This window comes from Panthera onca, chromosome B1, assembly GCF_046562875.1.
Source record: "Panthera onca isolate mPanOnc1 chromosome B1, mPanOnc1 haplotype 2, whole genome shotgun sequence".
Classification (NCBI taxonomy): Eukaryota; Metazoa; Chordata; class Mammalia; order Carnivora; family Felidae; genus Panthera; species Panthera onca.
The window spans coordinates 142,623,824-142,644,192 of NC_138342.1; the positions used below are offsets into that span (position 1 = coordinate 142,623,824).

At 37.6% G+C, this 20,369-nt stretch overlaps 1 protein-coding gene across 2 annotated transcripts in view; it reads left to right on the forward strand.

Annotated features, from left to right (window-relative positions):
• The window catches only part of TLL1 (tolloid like 1), a 209,684-nt gene that overhangs the window by 29,176 nt on the left and 160,139 nt on the right, over positions 1-20,369 (forward strand). Inside the window, exon 2 of one of the 2 annotated variants that reach the window (XM_078445633.2) lies at positions 3,034-3,139. The exons of the other annotated variant lie outside the window; for it this stretch is intronic. Coding sequence (XP_078301759.1) covers positions 3,118-3,139 — 22 coding nt within the window. The 5' untranslated portion in view covers positions 3,034-3,117. The remainder of the gene's footprint in view (positions 1-3,033; positions 3,140-20,369) is intronic. 2 annotated transcript variants of the gene reach the window in all.

Below are 20,369 nucleotides of genomic sequence, written 5' to 3' on the forward strand. Positions count from 1 at the left end.
GGAAGAAAGTGAGATTCAGGGAGAATAAGGTTATGTTATTGACAGAGCAGGAACTAGAACCAAAAGATCTTCAAAGAACTGGTTGTGCTGCTTGTTTTACATCCACATTTGAGCATTTGCCCCAAGATTTCTTTACATAAATATCCAAAAAGTCATGAGTATTATCAAAGATGAAAAAAAGGCCTTTACAGGGTTATTGAAACTCCTACTTTTAGAAGGATTTCTTCTCCTCCCCCTCTCGTCCCCCACTCCCTCCTGTTTCTTCCCCTCCTCTTCCTCTTCCCCCTCCTCCTCCTTTTTCTCCTTCTTCAATCTGTTTTTCATGCTGGTAGCATTGAGACAATTTTTGGGCTTCTTGTAGTGTTTAATACACTAGAAATGATTGTGAGCTTATATATTGTATGGTATTTCTGGGCCAACTTTCCATTCTGTTTTTCGTTTTATATAAATAAATGCATGTATTCTTTTGAAAGTATGGAAATGAAGTTAACATTTTAAGAAAAGGTCCGTGAACTTTACATAGATTCTTCTAAAGCCTTTTCTGGGCAGAAAGTTGGTTTTGCCTCTGGTGTTTGACTGGTATAAGTCATGATGAAGGACCACCTACAAATGACTTCTCCTTTATTCTTGTGCTCTGCTAGAACATTTAGAGGGTAAGAATCTCTGGAGTCAAGCTTGCCTTAGGTTTAAATCCTAGTTATGACATTTCTAAATGTGAGTACCTGGAGAAGTTACTCAGATTATCTGATCTTTCTTTCTTGGGTATAAAATGGAGGTACTAAAAAGAATCTGATTCTGTGCCTCCTTCTCTCTCTGCCCCTTCCCTGCTTGGTCTCTGTCTCTCTGTCTCTCTCTCTCTCTCTCTCTCAAAAATAATAAACATTAAAAAAAAAAAAAAATTTTAAAATGGAGGTACTGATAGTACCCTACAGATTGTAGTATTCCATGACATCAGCCGTCACAACTTTTATTAGTGGTAACCTTAGAATTTGCTAGTGAATGACTTATATATTTGCATTTTATATTTACATTTTATTTCATTTATTTTACTCTTTATTTATAGCTGATATTTGCTTTCACAAGGGATTGTGCTTCTGAATATTTATAGGATTTGCTTCTTCCCTTGTCCTGTCAATAAAGCATACACACTCTAATTCTCCCAGTTGTTTGCACAAACCAACCATGAGTCATCTATAAAGCACATTTTAGTTAAAATTAGGTTTATTTCATAACTGTGTTGTCCTTTAAAAGATTTTTTTTTCTTTCTCAGGTTTTAGTATTGATTACCACTTTTCAGTTTCCTCTTAGGTTTCCAAGATGTTAGAACTGTAGACTCGTACAAGTAAAAAATAAGAAATGTAGACTTCTAAAAGCGTGAGAAATTAAAATTTTAGTCATCAGTGTGACTTAAAAAAATTGCAATATAAAGACGCTACTTTTTCATAGTAAGTGAATAAAAACTTTCTTGTAGGTGCAATTTGAGACTAATGAAAATGTTGGCTGAAAAGTTGTTGGATAGGTATATTTTATCCACCCCAACCCAGTACGTGTGTGTGTGTGTGTGTATGTATATATATATATGCGTGTATATTAATACATAATATATACATAACAATACATGTAATGTATATATTAATACGTATAAGATATAAACATGTATATAATAGTAAATCATTTTAAAGAGAAAAAATTAGGCTTATATTTATATGGTTCAATAGTTGTGTAATGCTTTCTTTGTCTACCATTTGAAGCCCCTTTTTTAAAAAAATAATGTATATTTTATAGTTTCCATGAGTGGCAAAATGAGCTATGGTACAGAATTATAAAATTTGGTGGGTGGGAGGGAACTTTGAGATCATCTGGAATTCTAGATTTGCCATTTTTAAGTTTTATTTCTGGAAGTCTAAAAAAATACTTACATTTCATTATACTCTAATTACATCAAATTAGAATCTCTGTGAATGGGGACTGAATATAGGCCTACTCTTCAAAAGCTCCCTGGTGATCAGGGTCAGAATCATCCATCTGGTTGTGTGTGTGTGTGTGTGTGTGTGTGTGTGCGTGTGTGTGTGTGAGTGTTTTGTTTTTGCCAATATTTAGAAAGGAAACAGAGAATTGCTCTAGACCTTGGTGAAGTCACGGAACCATTTATCTTCAGAACTGAAACAGAATCTTGGTTTCCTCTTAAACCAGTGCTTTTTCCAGTCTCCTCCACAGCTTTCTTTTGGCTAGTCCAGATGGTGTTATTTTTAATGAGTTTGTGTGGTCCCCAAAACCCTTGGAGTAGACCTCTCCTTGTAACTCAGGCCTTGTTTTGGTAGATGAGCCTTAGGGATAGCATACATTTGTGTTTCCTAAAGCACTGGGGAGTGAGTGAAGATGTTAGAATAGCTCCTGTATCCCTGAGCTAGTCTGGTCAAGCTCTTCCCTAGAGTTCTCCCAGGCCAGGATTAAGTGCAGTGCCACTTCCAGTTGGTGGCTCTGAGTTTAATGTAGCATATATTAATTATGTTAATTAACATTAACATAAAAATATGTTGAGTAATATATTGTACTTTATTCAGAAATGATGGGATGTATGTGTATTAAATTAGTTTAGCTATGGGATATCTATTAAATTATTTTAAAGATGGGAGAGTAAACAAAACAAATACATTCTGTAATGAAAGCTCATTTAAATTATTTTACCTATTTTATGAGATTCATATGATTTTGTTCTTACCTATAAACAACAATATAATCCATTGACTTTCTGTATGTTTCAGAATTTTTTTAAATATGGAGGTGTAATATCATTCCATTAAAGCTCATTTCCAATGAATGGCAATATGGAACCATGTGTTTATAACCCTTTTATGATATATTCTTTGGAGAAATGCAGTTCATTCTAGGTCATCACCATTTCTTGCTGTGGTGGGATAATGTTATAGTCTCAAATGGCATGTGGCCAATCATGGATGCAGTGTTAGTGCCTCTTGAAGGCCTTGTTTAAAACACTCACTCTGGGATACTACTGTGCTTCTTTACTTCCAGACTGACCACTGCTCTAAGCAGTGTTGGGGCAATGCCTGGGCTGCCCGAGCCCTTGAAGTTCAAGAAGAAGCACCTGGACTTCTCATGATGGGAGGTCAGAGTCAATGTAAGTGACTTCCTAATTTGGGGGGCTAAATCCCTTCAGTGATTTTAGGTCTGTATGAAGTCAGCCATAGAAATGATTATTTTCAGTGTGTGTTTTATGTCATCATAATACACCCAAATATTGCCACTGACTTAAAATAAAACTTTAGAAGTATTTCTAAAGTAGTAAATTCTTATGCATCTCTGGTGAAAAGCATAGTTCAAAGATACAATTTTTTTTGTTTCATTATGATTTCCCATTGATATTTTCAATTCCTCCAAAATATTACTTTGAGGAAATTGGAGTTACTGGAAAATGTGCATCAATTAAAGTTTAGAGAAAACTTAGAGAATCTAATTTAAAATTTTCTTGGACTTTAAAGGTGAGCATAAATAGATTCATAAATGCTTAAGTGGGCAAAGCTACAAATTTATATTTTTGGAGATTGTTTTAATTCTGTTAGAGTTTGAGCATTGTTGAACATTGTTGCCCAGTACAGATTTATTTCCTTTTGAAGTTGTCACTTCATGAATTCCCAACCATGTAGGAATTCCCAAAGGTAATAGCTTAGTAAATTGTATCATAAAATACTTGGTATATGTACAAATGGATAACAAAAAATAGTAGAAATAATGTTCATTTGTGATAAATTACAGGGATTGAATTTTTCCTTTCGGGCAAAATAATGAAGTTACATTATGATGCATGTATTAAGATGGAATTTTCGTTATGAACAAAGAGGAGAAAATATTATATACTTCGAGTTTTATTCTCATCAAGTCCTGAGGATCCAAATATCTTTTCAAATAGTTTTTCTGTGTATAAGTTATAAAGTAATGGTATTTGAAGATAATGAGGAGATCATTTCTCTTGTACAGTTGAATTCTAGAGCTCTTACATAAAGTTATAATACTTCGTTATATAGGAGGGAAAAGAAGGTTCTACAGTAAGTAAAGATTCAAATTAGTTTCTATTTTTCTGTATAATGGCGTGCATCTAACTCTGACAAACAAATTTGGACTTATACAAAATTAATGTTTTATATATTGCTACTTCTTTAATTGAATCCATCCTATATAACATATTAAAATAGTGGATACTGGAAAGAACACGGTATATGAAGCAAAAAGCCCCAGATATATTTTAGGTGCCCGTTCCCCAGTTTACTAGAGTGTCATTTAAGTTCACTGAGTGCCTACCCTTCTAGATTGTGAGGATGAAATGAGATTACATATGTAAGATTACTTGGTTAACTATTACAGGCTGTAGAAGATTTGTTAATCTTTTGGGCGCAACACTTAGAACAAAACACTTCAGATCTGGGTATTTTATCCAGCAGCCTTAAGTAAGATTTTCTTTTTTATATAACTTTTATTTTTAAAAAAGAGCAAGAAACAAAGTAATTCAAATATACGGTAGGCTGGAATGCATGGAATAACAACATCAAAATACTTAGGAAAGCAGCTTAAGCTACCCTGGCATGTCCCGGATCAGACGGTCTTTACCAGCCCTCCTCCCTCTCCCTCCTCTGCCCTCTTTCTAGCTTCCCCCTCTCCTCTCTGTCTTTCTCCATTCTGTTTTTCCCCCTCCCATACCTTCCAAGGATGATGGGACTTCCTGCTTGTCTCCTGACCTTAGGTTTTATACCCTGCAGGCCCTCTCCTTCATCGATATTATATTGCTTAGACATCCTGGCAGGTTTTGTATAAAGTTTTTTGACATCTTTCCCTTGATGTTTCGTAGTAAGACAGGGTGAAGCTCTAAGCTGCTGGACCAGAAAAAGGAGAGCAGCCTTTGGTCCCCAGTGAGTAATAAAACCACAGGTGGTGTTGACAGGTGTAGTATAGTCACACTTCGGCTGAGAGTCTTCTGTGGTTTGAAACTCCTTGGATGGATCTGTCCCTACCATTCATAATTCAAAGAAAAAAGTTTTTAAAACCACACCACATGTTTAGAATGAAAACTCGGGGAAGAACAGAAACAGAAAAGTAATGCATTAAAAAGGAAAAGTAAGCAGAGTTTGAGAAGATGCACATAAAAATCCGAATCTCATAAACAGATAACAGTCAAAGTTGGTTTTTTTTTTGATTTGAGATGGGAGGAAAGCTCTCGGATGAGAAAGGCAAAGAGAACTCATTTTACCAGGGTAGCTGTGCTTGTCAGAGCTGATCCCAGAACAGCTGACTGGGGCTCTGAGAAACTGTATGTACCAGTTGACCTGGGCCGAGAGCACTGAGAAGGGAGAAAAAAGCCAAAAATGAATGGGTAACAGGAGGTAAGAAACTTATTTATCTTGGCGTTCATGATTTAAACATCTTAAATCAAGGGGAGTATCTGTTTTGAAACTCTTTAAACTTATTAGAATCAAATACTTGTGTGATTCTTTGTTACTGGTTGTTTGTTTTTGAAACCTGTAGTTGAAAGAGTGGTTTAGAAAGCTGGATATTTGCATGAATATTGTTTACCACTCTGTAATTACCCTAAGGCAGAAAATCGGGGTTGCTTTTCCTCTGTTCCCTTCATTTCTTTGTTATAATCATCCTTTTCCTTCCCCGCCTATCTTCCCATGTCTTTTCTTGCTCTCCTTCCTTGTTTTCTGTTCTCTGCCCCAAGATTTTAGAATGATTTCTATCGATGCACAAGCCCTAATTTGACCGTGGGACACCTCAGAAGTATTTTCCTTAAACGTACCCATCATAAGTAATATTATTTTAAAGGGGATTCATGTGCCACATTGAATTTTTATATTTTCTCTGTTGCATAAAGAGACTGGTGTTGATAAAGACAAAAGTTAAACAACAGGGAATTAGTTCAATAATTTGGGCTATTTGTTAGCATTGATTTAGGATTTTTAAAACTTACATCTGTGTAAAAATTGGGATTTTGGAACGTGATCTTTAGACAGAGTCTGCCCTTTGAGGGTTATGATCTAGCAGTTAGCACAGAATTTGAAAGGGTTGTCCTCTGGTCATTGAGCTTTTTTTTTTTTTTTTTTTTTTTTGGCCTGTTCTTCCACATTTGAGTGATTCTTGAGGCTCTGTAGTGTACCTGTCAGGTAGGGATTAGCTAGCGTGTACTTGTCTTTGGATAAATTACAAAAACGTGCCACCTCTGAGCAGAAGAATCCTAGTAATGCACTTTTCCTTTCAGATGTGGCTTGGCACTGAGGCTAGGCTGGGTTTGCGTCCCCTTTGTCACTCAGGATCTGTTGCACATGTATAAATAGTAGAATCATATGCAGTAGCCCTGCCTCCAAGCCATAAGGCTGTGAGAAAAATGGGAAATTTTCCCAAAAACATCATCAAAATCCCAAAATACAGCAGACTCTTTCTTTCATTTAGTCAATAATAAGAAATGGCTGACTTTTGGAATTAGCAGATTATCAACATTTTAGCTATCAGTTTTCAAAGTTTTATAAGTAAACTATTTTAAGTATAGTCATATGATCTTAATTATTAGAAGAGGGAATCTGAAATATAAGAATTGTTTCTATACTATTTAATGAGGCATTGGGGTAGGAATATAATGCAATTTTTAAATGAAATTTAAATTTAAATAAGAGATTAAATTTTGAATATTGTCACAAGTCGAAGGGTTGGTGGCAGTAATTATGATTTGCCAGTCTTGTTAGCATTCCAGATTCTCAAATAACCTGGGAGCCTGTGGATTGCAGTGGAAATAAAATAGTGTGTGTGTGTGTGTGTGTGTGTGTGTGTGTGTGTGTGTGTGTCTAGTTTGATTATCTGTCTCCTTATTATCTATATCTGCTTTTTTATCAGGTTTTAAGGCCTTATTGAGGAGATAGTGAGCAGGATGCAAAAAGTTCCTGGTTAAAAACCTCATACTTAAAGCTGTGGTATTCCTCTTAATTGCATTTAAAAGCGTGAGTGGGTAGATAAAACCCCACAAGAAATGAAATTTGGCTATAATGTGATTGGCAATTTGCCCTTTCCCCTGGTTAAAGTTCCTATTTTATGGAATCAGGAAGATCACAGGGGATGGTAACATGGGGTGGGAAATAGGAGGCTACTCTGTTCAGGAAGCAGAAGCAGAAGGGTGGACCTGGAGTGTCATTTGGATCCAGTTTGCACAGTGTAGTGATGAAACCACCTGAGTTTCAGGGATCCCTGCTGTCGTTCTGGACATGGCAGCTGGCATTAGTGCCATTTGCTGTCTTCATTGCTGTTTAAGCTGAGTGGACAGCCACCATCCAGTGGTGCCCTGTCAAAGCCAAGAGCTGGAGGCCAGACCCCAAGAAATCCCAGCCAGCCAGTTGTGTTGGCTGACTGTTGTTTCATTAACTTTGCAGAAATGGGACGTTGTGGTTTATACAATTGAACAAGTACAGTTCTGGACTCTACTTAGTAAGTCATGATAAGGTTTTATTGGACTAGATGAATGGAGTAGACTAGGTTTAGGTTATTCTTTTTTTTTTTTTTTTGATAAACCTCGATTTTATAAAAAATAAAAAGTAATAACTTTGGCCATTGACTATTCATGTTTAATATTTCGGTTTTGAAATGTGAATTTGTTACACTCCTCAGTTAGAAATTAGAACAGAACTATAAATACTGGAATTACTTTTAAGAATCAAAACAGAAAAAAAAAATGCAGGTACATTAAAATCTTAATTAAAAACTTTTGCGTACCATGAAGGAAAGCATGGGTTTTGGAAGATATATACTCAAATCAAGTCAAAGATATTTGCTTCCTCTTTCACTAATTTTTATTTCCTTAGATTGTGTTTTGTAGGAATAATGAATTTGTGATTCTTATGTGTGATACTGAGGAAGGACTTTTAAACAAGTTTAAAGTAAAACTGAAATAAAAATTATTAAGGTTATATCTACAACACATTAAGTATGTTTAATCTCTTTTAGAACTGTAAGGTTTAGCAAGTCTCTCTTCTTTCTTCCTTCCTTCCTTTCTTTCTTTCTTTCTTTCTTTCTTTCTTTCTTTCTTTCTTCCTCTCTCTCTTTCTCTTTCTTTCTTTCTTTCTAGTTGTTGTATTAACAGTTGTATAGGCCAAGTGACAACATCATTGTTTTTAATAAAATGGATTAATAGAAATGTAAGAGGATTAAGTATTTTAGGTTCTGGCTTCTATGCTTAATATGAGAATATTGGTTTGAAGCCAGTATATGAAACATGCTAATTTATTGGTACTTTGTTTGAAGTTGTGTAGATTACCTCCTCTGAGATTGTTCGCCTGGGGCCGTCAGTCTCAACCTGGAGTGATTGTGCCCCCAGGGGACATTTGGCAAAGTCTGGAAACATTTTTGGTTGTCACAGTTGGGGAGGTGGGCTGCTACCAGCATCTAAGTGAGTAGAGGGGGTCAGAGATGCTGCTAAAATCCTGCAATGCACAGGAAAGCCTCTCACAACAAAGGATTATCCAGTCCAAATGTCAGTAGTGCTGAAGCCAAAAACCTTGATCTAGGGGTGTTTACAATTTGGCTTCCTCCTTGTCTCTTTTCTTTTTTCCTTTTCCTTCTTCCCTTTTCCATTCCTCGTTCTTAAAGAGGCATGTGTAACTTGGTGAGGAGAGGAGTGACTGACTCTGTTTTGTGCTAAGGTAGTCTGTTCAGTCATTTCCCAAGGTGTGGTATTGTGCAGAATGAAAAGGGACTCGGGAGAGCTGTCCTGTAGCTCTAGCCCTGGACATGTTTCTTAAACTCTTTCATTTCTTTGTCTCTCAAAATAAGAGCTGAACGGGATCTAAGGTTTCTTCTAGTCCAACAAAGTTAAAATAGTTTGGCTAGACAATTTATTCAGCCTGACATGAGTACCTCCTCTGTGTCAAATAACATGCTAGATTCTATGAGTGAAATGACACAGAAGACCAGAATATGTGGTTCTGATTTCTAAACGCCCACAGCGTAACTGAGGAGACAGATGTAAACAGATGTGACCATGCACTGTGATGAGCATTGTAATGGAAGTGTGATCAAAGTTCTGCAGGACAGGGGAGGACAGCTGCTACCTGAGGTAAACAGAGCTGGGTAGAACCTCATCAGAAGGAAAGTAGAATTTGACAGACTGTTGGAGGGTTAGATGAGGGATTTGCCAGAAGGCAGGAAGGGCATTGCAGGCCAAAAGAATGGCATAAACAAAGACGTAGAATTATGCCAAGTCTTGGAATATTCTCTAACTCTGCAAGGTTTCCGTATGGCTGGAACATGATCACTGCATAAAAATACTCTTCTTCTATTGCCTTAAAATATCAGAAATTTCCAAAAGAACCTTAAAGCTGAGAAAAGTAAACATTACCCCTTCGCCCTGGTCCTAACTCCTTGCCATTCACTCGTTTCCAATGTGTACACCCCAAGCACTGCCAGCCTCAGCTCCAGTCTGAGGATTCCCTCAGGCTCCTGGCTCTCCTACTTTACTTGTTTTAACTTGTGCCTCCTCTGCTGCTTCATTGCTAATGTTGTGGCTTGTGGTGCAGAAAAGTCAGGAACAACAAATCCAATTAAAAAAAAAAAGTGACTGATTTTTTCACCCCATCAAATACCCGTGAAATAAGTTTGAATTTGAAGAACCCCCTTGGGGCAATGGACTTGAGTAATTAGAACTGCTGATTTAGTTCACAAATGCAGGGGAACCAAGGGCAGTGTCATCCCATTCAGTTCTTCTAAAGTAGAGAGCGTGATGGCAGAGATCGCGCCAAGGCTTTTGGCACAAAGTGACAGTAGTTTTTGGCTTTGGGTGACCAAAATGCTGCTCGGCATTGCCGAACTAGTGGTTCGCAGCTTGGCTTAAGTCACCATCACACTCAGTTTTCTTTTGCAGCTGCGAAAGTCGGTATCCTCCTTCAGATTAGGTCATGAAAGGCAACAAGAGTATTGAAAGAAATTCGTCTTCCTACTGTCTGTAAAGAAGTAGACAAATTATACATGAGTTTTCCCTCAGCAAGTCTGACTTTTTCTCAGGAGAAGTGAATTGAAATGGAATAACTCTTTCTGTTGCTTTCCTTTGGAAATATCCAGATATAAAAAGAAGCTATGTAGTAGATATCACAGTGATGAGAGTTCAGGAAATGGGTCTTCTATTTCGAATGGGTCTATTTCGAATGGGTCTTCTATTTCGAATGGGTCTATTTCAAATGGGTCTATTTTGAATGGGTCTATTTCGAATGGGTCTTCTATTTCGAATGGGTCGACTCTCTGTGACACTTTATTTCTTGATTTCTGAACTTCTCCTTATAGAAATAAATCCTGTAATACCTGCTGCTGTTCATTCCTTAGGACTTAGGAAGTAATGTCTGTATTGAAGAAGTAAAAGGTTTTATAACACAAGTAAATATTTTTCCAACCTTGATGTCTATTGGTGCCCTGTTTGTATGATTAAATTCTAAGTAGTCTGATAGTTGGCAACATCTTTTTTTTCCCCCACCAGAATGTAAAATTCATGATTAACTCTTCATTATGAATTTGTTTAAGCATCACTCAACCTAACAAATATCCCAGAAAAGAGCTGACTTGGCTGGAGTTGAATCAGTACAGCTTTGCTAATTTGGCCACTAAATTAAGCCAATACTTTTTAATCTCGATTGAGCTAAAGGGGAATGTTCAGAAATCAAGGCCTGGGTGTATTCTCCCAGAAATCACTGGAGTTTGGCTGTCTTCATCAGGTTGGTAAGAGGAGGAGAAGGTACAAATAAATGTGTTTAAGGCCAACGTGTCCCCTTCGATAGGTATAGAGCAGTAGTGGTAATATCAGAGGGACTATAATGAAGAATTAATGGATAAGCAATCATAAGTGTGATATAAGAGAACTGGAAATAGTTTGAGTTCTTAAACACTGTTCATCGTGCAACAGGTACATATTCTTTCGTCATCTATTAGATTTTGCTTTCTATATGAATAGTTATTTATTGCATGCTTGAGACCTGGAGTAGACAGTTTTATTGAAATAGTCATATTCATTTACATGCAGCCTGTGGCTGCTTTTGCATTACAATGGCAGACTTAAATAGTTGCAACAGAGAACATATGGTCCACAAAGACTAAAATAAAATATTTACTATCTTAATGTCTGTTGACCCTTGCTTTAAAGAAGTGCTTTTTGTAAACGCAAACTAATTTCTGTGATTTTGATAAATTCGCTCAGGGTTATTATTCTCCTAGGCAAAAGAAATTATTTTCTTTCAAAGAAGTGGAACCCCAAATACTTTCTTTGCATCTTGTTTGCTCATACTTGAGAAATTCTTTAAAAATGCAAATGTTGAAATAAAATGTATAAGGAAATATGTTGTTTAGCTCATAAGGACTCCAGAAAAAACATAGGCATATAGTAGTGTGGTGACTGTAAAGTGATCTTGAATAGTATGTCACCAGTTATATTTGGGAAGTGAATAGATGACAGTCACAACAGCAAATGTTTATAAAGTACTAATTCTGTGTTAGGCACTGTTCTAAGTACTCTTTATGATTCCTTTCTTCAGCAACTCTTTGAAGTAGGATAATTATTATCCTTAGTTTATAGATGACATTTTTTACTTGTGAATACATTTAAAGACTTAAACTTGTAAGAAAGACAACTAATAAAATACCATTTATAATTTATTTCATGGATTTATTGATACAAATGAATGCTTATGTTTCTTGAGATTATAAAGCCAGGTCACTGTATCCCATGACTAAAGTATTAAGAATGACAGAGAACTGTTTTAATGAACTTAGGAAAGTTATCTTGAATTGTAATTTGGTAGTTTGCAGTTCTGAGCTTAATTTAATTTTTAAGCTTAATTTAATTTTTTACACAGTTAGATTTCTACTGGGTTTATTTTTCTCTTCCTTCAAAGTTAATGCATTCAAGTGTGCCCATATTGGAGACTGCAGTGGCTAGCCTTATATTCTTCATGGGGTTGTTCTCAGTTCATTCTGAGATACTGCACTTACAAAGAGGAAGTGGCCTGAGGCAAAGCCACGTTTCTTGCAGGTGGTAGATACTTGAGAAGCACAGGATACAGTCCCCTCACTCTATGGCTTTTGGTAGGAAAACAGGTGCTATCCTAAGTTCATCAGTAAGGATGTCGGAAGAGTGACCAATAGAGTGTGACTGTAAGCAGATGAACCCATGGAGAGAAAGTCAGAGAAGGGTTGGACATCCTGGAGTAGGTAGTGAGATACCTGCTTACATACCACCTACCATCTCCGCCTACTTGGAACTTGTCTTGGGGAAGGACTAAGATTACAGTGAAAAGAGGTGAGGAGGACAGGCCAGGAATGCTACCAGAGACACCCGAGACCAGGAATTTCCCTCTTAGTCCACACTCATGTGAATACTCGCCCCTGCCCTTCTTCCTTTTCTTGAACCTATAGCACTGCTATTTCACCTCTTCCACAGATCACCATAAGCTTGTGAGTCTGAAAATGTTACGCACCCTGTTCCTGGTATTACCCGTCTCTTCCAGATTGTTTCTTTCTACTGGGACATTCTCAATTTTGTGTGTAGAAAGTGAGTATCTCTAACAGAAAGTACTCCTCCTCCCTGACTCTCATCATCTTTATAAAGTTCTGTGCAGCTGCTTACATTGAGACAAAAGGGTAGGTTCCTAAATACGTGTCGCTTACAAACCTTTCAGATTGAGGGTACTCAGCATCTGCAATAACCTTGCCTAAGTCAGAAGGCAGAGCTCAGGTGTGAGGCTCCAAATGGAGACTGCGAATGGGAAGTGAGTACTGCGTTTAGTGTAATCCGAATCACAATTCAGATACCTTCTTGTACTTTAGAATTGGTTTGTAGTCGGGGCGCCTGGGTGGCTCAGTCGGTTGAGCGCCGACTTCGCTCAGGTCACGATCTCGCGGTCTGTGAGTTCGAGCCCCACATCGGGCCCCTGTGCTGACAGCTCAGAGCCCGGAGCCTGTTTCAGATTCTGTGTCTCCCTCTCTCTGACCCTCCCCCATTCATGCTCTGCCTCTCTCTGTCTCAAAAATAAATAAACGTTAAAAAAAATTAAAAAAAAAAAAAGAATTGGTTTGTAGTCTAGTGTTATTAAAGAGAGTTGGAATTACTTGTCAGAAAAATATTTTAAAAGAATTTAATAATCATTAAATCATCATGTATATAATTATATATTAATTATAAGTATATAATTATTAACGCATTAATAATACATTTAAATACGTTAAAATCAGCAAAGTTTTTGTGTTCCCTTGACTGTGACAGAAGCCTTCCGTGTTGTGTGTGTGGATTTAAAAATTTAAATCTGCTGCACTGTGGAATAAACTGTGACACTGAACTGCTTGATGTATGGAAAGCTCCGGTGTCAGTGTTGGGCAGAGAGAATACTGCACTTAACTGTACAGTAAGATGCTTATTTTCCCTCGGTACGTTTACTGCTTCCGATTAGAATGTTAAAGTGGCTTTAAGTATATGAAACTTCTCAAATTCTTGTATAAGGCTTCACAAATTTATATGGCACTATACGTGTCCCCCAAACCCTCAAACCAAAACCTGAAAACCAAACCAAAAACAAAACCCTAGCATTTTTCTCTTCTGTGTCTTATTTTCAAAGCTTCCTTTGCATGCTGCTGGTGGTGTGGATTGTGGTGGTGGGTACTTAGAGCACCAAGTAATTACCTCAGTTTCATTTTCCGTAATTGTTCAGTAAGCTCACTTCCCTTATCTGATCAGTTTCTCCTCATAGACTCGCCGAGATGTTATCTGGGTGTCTGGGGGCAGGGAAGGGAGGCTGTTTTGTGACATCCCCATCAGATCTGAGCATCATCCAGTGCTCACACTGGTCTGCTTGGGGGAGACAATTCTGGGCTTGTGCCCACTGCTGTTTTCTTGGCTGGAGTTCACTGTGGAAATCAGGGATGATGAACGCATGTCCCTGCTGACGCAACCATTGTTTAAAAGCCCAAGGTTGACAGTCCATCCGTTCTGGCAGTCTGTCTTTTAGTTTTTAATTTCAGGATCACTTTGATGATCTTTATACTCCGTGATCAACTACCTCTGTATCCTGCTAAGGGCATGGGAGAAATACCCCTGAATACCTTCCTTGACTCATGAGGGTTTGAGAGGAGCTTGGGGGTACTAACTGGTGTTTTATTCTGGCTCGGTGGCCCCAATTGGAATAGATCCACTTGACTGTCACTTTCCTCCTGGATTTTCTAGCCCGCTCAGCATTCAGCTTTTCTTTTAGCATGCTGAGCAACCCCCCCCTCCCCTGTACCCTTTGCTATTTCAACACTCTTGATGACTGAGTCCCCTACTGCTTTTCTTTATCCTTCAAATTTCTAGGAGCTCCTTTTATTTCTCCTTTCTGTGTTGCTGGAAATTCCCCTAAGTCATATCCACTGCCTTCTCAGGGTGGCATTCATCCTCACTCTTTAAGTGCAGAATGCCTGCTGGGAGACACTCTTTATCATAGAGGAAATAATTTTAAAAATGCCATGGTGTTTTCAGAATCGTTTCTGTAACCTCTGATATGTGACTTACACTGACTGTTCTAGTCCTGGCAACTACAAGCCAGAGGATAAGCCTCCGTGTCAGGTAATGATTCAGATGTCTTTTAAAAGGTACAGAAGCCGTGCTTAGAAATCAGGCACAAAGACCTGACGTCCAGCTTTAAGAGAATGACCCGGGGAGCTAAAGGCAGTGAGGAAGAAGTTCACTTGAAAAGAAAAGGCAAGAGATTTTTCTCCTTGCTCTGTACCACATGTTTTCATTATAGTAATGGTTGATTTCATTCCAGCAGACTCTGGGATCACTTCTAGCCAATCTCTTGATGGCCACATCCCTTTCTTAGTGCCCTCTAGAATCTAATTGTTAAATTATTTTTCAAGTTTTTATTCAAATTCCAGTTGGCTAATATACAGTGTAATATTAGTTTCAGGTGTACAATATAGTGATTCAACACTTCCGTACATCACCCGGTGCTCATCACAACAAGTGCCCACCTTAATCCCCATCCCCTGTTTCACCCATCTCTGCCCCCCCTGCTCTGGTAACCATTAGTTTGTTCTCTATAGTTAAGACTCTGTTTCTTGCTTTGCCTCTCTCTCTCTCTCCTTTTTTTGTATTTGTTTTGTTTTGTTTCTTAAATTTCACATGAGTGAAATCAAATGGTATTTGTCTTTCTCTGACTCACTTATTTCACTGAGCATTAGACTATCTAGCTCTATCCATGTGATTGCAAAAGGGCAAGGTTTTGTTCTTTTTTGTGGCTGAATAATATTCCATTGTATACCAGATCTTCTTTTTTTTTTGTTTGCTTCAAGTTGTTTTTATTAAAATTTAAAAAAAATATTTATTTAATTTTGAGAGAGAAAGAGACACAGAGCACGAGTAGGGGAGGGACAGAGAGAGAGAGAGAGACAGAGACAGAGACAGAGACGGAGACAGAATCTGAAGCAGGCTCCAGGCTCTGAGCTGTCAGCACAGAGCCCGACACGGGGCTCAAACCCACGAACCGTGAAATCATGACCTGAGCCAAAGTCAGACGCTTAACCGACTGAGCCACCCAGGTGCCCCAGTTTCAAGTTTTTATTTAAATTCTAGTTAAATAACGTATAGTACGATATTGGTTTCAAGAATAGGATTTAGTGATTCATCACTTACGTATAACACACAGTGCTCATCACAACAAGTGCCCTCCTTAGTATTCATCACCCAGTTAGCCCATCTCCTGCACACCTCCCTTCCAGCAACCCTTGGTTTGTTCACTGTATTTAAGAGTGTCTTATGGTTTCCCTTCCTTTCTCCTATTTCCCCTCTTCCCATATGCTCATCTGTTTTGTTTCTTAAATTCCACATATGAGTGAAATCATATGGTATTTGTCTTTCTCTGACTTGTTTTACTTAGCATAATATACTCTAGCCCCGTCTACTTTGTGGCAGATCTAATACATTTTAATGTGTTTATCACAATGGCCACAGGATCCCCTAATGAACGATAGCCGTAGTATTTCTTATTGCTTCAAAATACATGGAAGCTACTAGTGGGAAATGGAATGAACTGAAATTCTCTTTTTCCTTTGTTCCGGAAAGTCTGTATTCTGGGATCTGATGTTTTGTTGAAGATAAAAATAAGAATTTTAAAAAGAATTTTAGTAACTTAATAATTTAATTTTTGATTAATAGTAGATGATATTTCTTGAGGGCCCGAGCTGTTTCTGGCACTTGGTGTAAAAATTTTCCGGTGTTAAAAACAATAGTGACGGTGGTTATTCCCATTTTGCGATGAAGAAACTGAAAATCAGAAAGGATCAGTCATAAAACTGAAAAGAAGTGGGATCGGGATTAAAATTTACATCTGTCTGAAGTCAACACCCCTGCCTTTTCAAGTTATTAAGCTTCAGTAAATAGATCATGTTAGAAGTAGCTCTGTGACAAAAGACCTTGTGACAAATAATGTTTGTCGCTTAGTTCCCTCAGGAACATGCCGAGGGAGTGATGCGGGAAGAGTCCACATTACTTGTCTGACATCAGTCTCTTTTGCTGTAGCAATATATCACTTTAATGCAGTACTGACTTCATGCACGTGATCTAAGTTCAACCTGTTTTAGGCCTTACTATTTTAAAAATAAAACTCAGATGTGGGAAACCAGACAAAATGAACATACAGCTTAGTGAATTAGAAGGTGTAACCACTACCCAGGTCAAGAAGTAGAACCATGCCCCTGGCTCCAGAAGCCGTCCACGAGCTCCACCCCGGTCAGAGGCCTCTCCTGTTCTGCCCATGTAATAACCACTTTTCCCTATGGCTTTATCAGCTATGAGTGCATTCCTAGACACTGTAGTTTAGTCTGGCCCATTAAAAACTGTGATAGATCTTTGAAGTCTCTTAATCTACAGGTTCCCCTTCAATCTTGTTCTTTCCCTTGTAATCTCCTTCAGTAAGAACTTGTACCCTTTAAGTGTTATAGTTTACCCTAATCTACGTTTTGCTGATTTGGAAACTTGTGGTGCATTCAGCCTGTTCTTCCGCGTTCTAGATTTCTTGCACTTAGCAACCGGATCCAGACGTATAATCAGACTCAAGTTACATCTCTCTGGTGGTATATGTTCCTTTTATCAGGAGGCAGGCACATCATGTCTAGTTTTAACTTTTTGTATTAGTAGCTGTTGACACTTAAGGCCTATAATAATTCCATTAATTCCTCGAGAGTTACAAAAATGGTCATTCTTTTTCGTTTATATAAATAATTTCATAAAATATTTTTTTCTCATTTATTTTTTGGCTAGTAGTCAGAGGTACAGTTCATATAGGAAAGGCACAATAAATGTTTGAATCTTTCCCTTTACTTACATGGTTTTGAAGACAATAATTTCAATTTCTGTCATCCTCTAAAAGTGACCAATTACTATTTTAAAAAATCATAATTAACTAATTTGCACACATTTGATATATTTTATTTCACAGCAATTAAATAAAATTGAGAATCTGTCTTCCTTTATACTGCTTTTAAAACTTAAAAAAAATTTTAACGTTTATTTATTTTTGAGACAGAAAGAGACAGAGCATGAATGTGGGAGGGTCAGAGAGAGAGGGAGACACAGAATCTGAAGCAGGCTCCAGGCTCTGAACTGTCAGCACAGAGCCCAACACTTGAACTCATGAGCTGCACAGATCATGACCTGAGCTGAAGTCAGACACTTAACCAACTGAGCCACCCAGGTGCCCCTTAGTTGAATGTTTAGCCTCCTGGATTAATTTTCTAATTACTTTTTCTTTTGTTTTCCCATTTTCCATGTGCTATAGACTGTTTGTGTTCTCTCAAACTTCATGTATTGAAACCCTAATTCCCAATGTGATGATATTTAGCAGTGGGACCTCTGGGAGGTAGTTTAGTGATGAGGGTGGAGCCCTCATGAATAGGATTTGTGCCCTTATAAAATAGACCACAGAGAGCTCCCTTGCCCCTACCTCCATGTGAGAACGCAGCCTGAATTTGGCCTGCTAACAACCAGGAAACTGGCTCTCAGCAGACATTGAAACTGTCGGCGCCTTGCTTTTGGACTTCCCAGCTTCTAGAACTGTGAGAAACGAATGTCTGTTGTTTATAAGTTACCCGGTCTGCGGTATTATAGCAGCCCCAAAGGATTAAGACTCCATCTCTATGTCTTTTGTTTTTTAAACATAATTTTCATGCACTAGAGGTTGCCTTTTAAGTTTACAGTTTGATATGTTGACAAATGTATGCAGTCCTTAAGCTGGCACCACAATATCCCACCCCAGCCCCCATTCCCTGTGCTCCTTTGTAATCAGTCCGTTTCCCCACCCTTGTCTCCTGGCAACCTTGACTCTGTTTTCCGTTCCTAGAGTTTCCCCTTAAAATCACTGTTCTTCTGTTCTTCTATCTTGCAGGTTTTTGCAACTTGCAGATAGTTATTTTTTTAACCTACCTTTCTACTAAATATTTTATTTAAGCTATATTTAAATTTTTTTCTAACATCTTGTTTCATGGCTAGAATGTCATTTTATCTGTCTATGGATATTAATTATGGTTTCCTAGAAGTTTTTCTGTATTTCCTCGGAGTTCCCTTTATTCTTTGCTTTGCTCTTCCCCCTGCACCCCCCACCCCCAAGTTGATTATGTTTCTTAGATGTCTGATGGTTCTTAACTATCCAATTATAATAAGTGTCAAGTGCTAAAATGCAAATTGGAAGTTCTGTGTGCCTGGGTGGGTCTTGCAGGATTTGGGGCTTCACTATAGAGTGATTATAGGACTAGCTGGTCATTCACTGGTAACTGCAAAATTATCTGTAAATGTGTTTCTTAGTGTTGGCATGCTACCTTCAAAGAAAGAGTCACTAGTGTCCGTCCTAGTATTATGAGCCTCCAATCTTATAAATTTGGGGCAAGAAAAGGGGACTATGGATCTTATTGATGACCATGCAAAATATCACTTAACCATCGTGTTTTGAATATCACTTCTCATCCTGGGTTTATTCTGTGTTTAGTGTCCCCAAATCTGACGTCTAATTGGCTCAGTTTCTTCAGAATCTATAAAACTTTTATTCTTCTGGGTAGCTTGACAGATCTCAATGGGGTAGGGTCTGGGAACTCAACCATTTTTTAAACAGATTTTAAGATGACCCAACTGTTTTCAGCCCAGGTTCATCTCAGCCTTCCACTATACTTGGAACTTTACATCGTTGAACATTTTGAGGGTTCCACAAGGCAAATTGGCTTATTCCCTCTTCATTAATTCTGTGAAGCTTATCTTTCTTCCACTCTACTAAGTCACTTACTCTCCTTTTATCTGCTTACTGTTTGGGTTACAGATATTTGTAAGTTTCAGCCTAGATGGTGTCTAGACTTTTCTTTCTTGTTGTATTTATTGCTTAGGGGGAGTTTTGGGAGTTTAAGTGTATGGAAATGTCTTCACACATCCATCTTGAAATGAGAAGTCTGCACCCTAAATACCCCTGTGGACTTCTTATATATAAACTGTAGTCTTTTGTGGCATTTGACACAACGTACTACTATTGCTAGAATTTCTTTCCCTTTGGCTTTCCTGGTTTTCTTCACTCTTATTCTTGTATGTCTACCTTATTCTTTTGTTTATTCTTATGATGCCACTTCCATCCATATTATGTCTTAAACATGGATAGAATTCTGGGTTGTAAAATTATCAATTTTCTGTCTTTCCATCAGTGATCACTTAGACTATCATATTGAGCTGTAACCAAACAGTAGTTCTAGATTTCCATCTTCCTACTGGGCATTTTTATTTATGTATTCTACCCATTTTAATAAAAGTCAAATAATAAAATTAAAGATCTCTTCCTTACCAAATCAGCTTCTCCTCTTCACATTGCTAAACCAGGACACTACAATTTTCCTATGCAATCAGGCTTGATATTTTAGAATTGCCTTTAATTACAGCCTGCACATTTAATTGGAAAGTGAAGCAATCCATTTGATTCTTTCTTCAAAACTATATGTGATTGCATTCCATGTTTTCTTTCCATTGCTGCTGCTTGAATACAATTTGAGTTATTTTTTCCTTTATTATTCTTATTATTCTAGTAAGAGATATATATCACACATTTGTATAAGTAAAGTAATCTGTTGGGTGTAAATTCTATCAAACCGATATCAGGAAGCTGAAATTCCTAAGAACTGTACAAAATAATTTTGTCTCTCTCTCTCTCTGCACATATGCACACACACATACACACATACACAGTGTAAAAATAACCAAGAGATTGGTAATTTTATGATGAATAAACTGGTTGTATGAGGAGGATAAATTTATTTTTTAATTTGTTCAAGAAAAGAAGATTTAA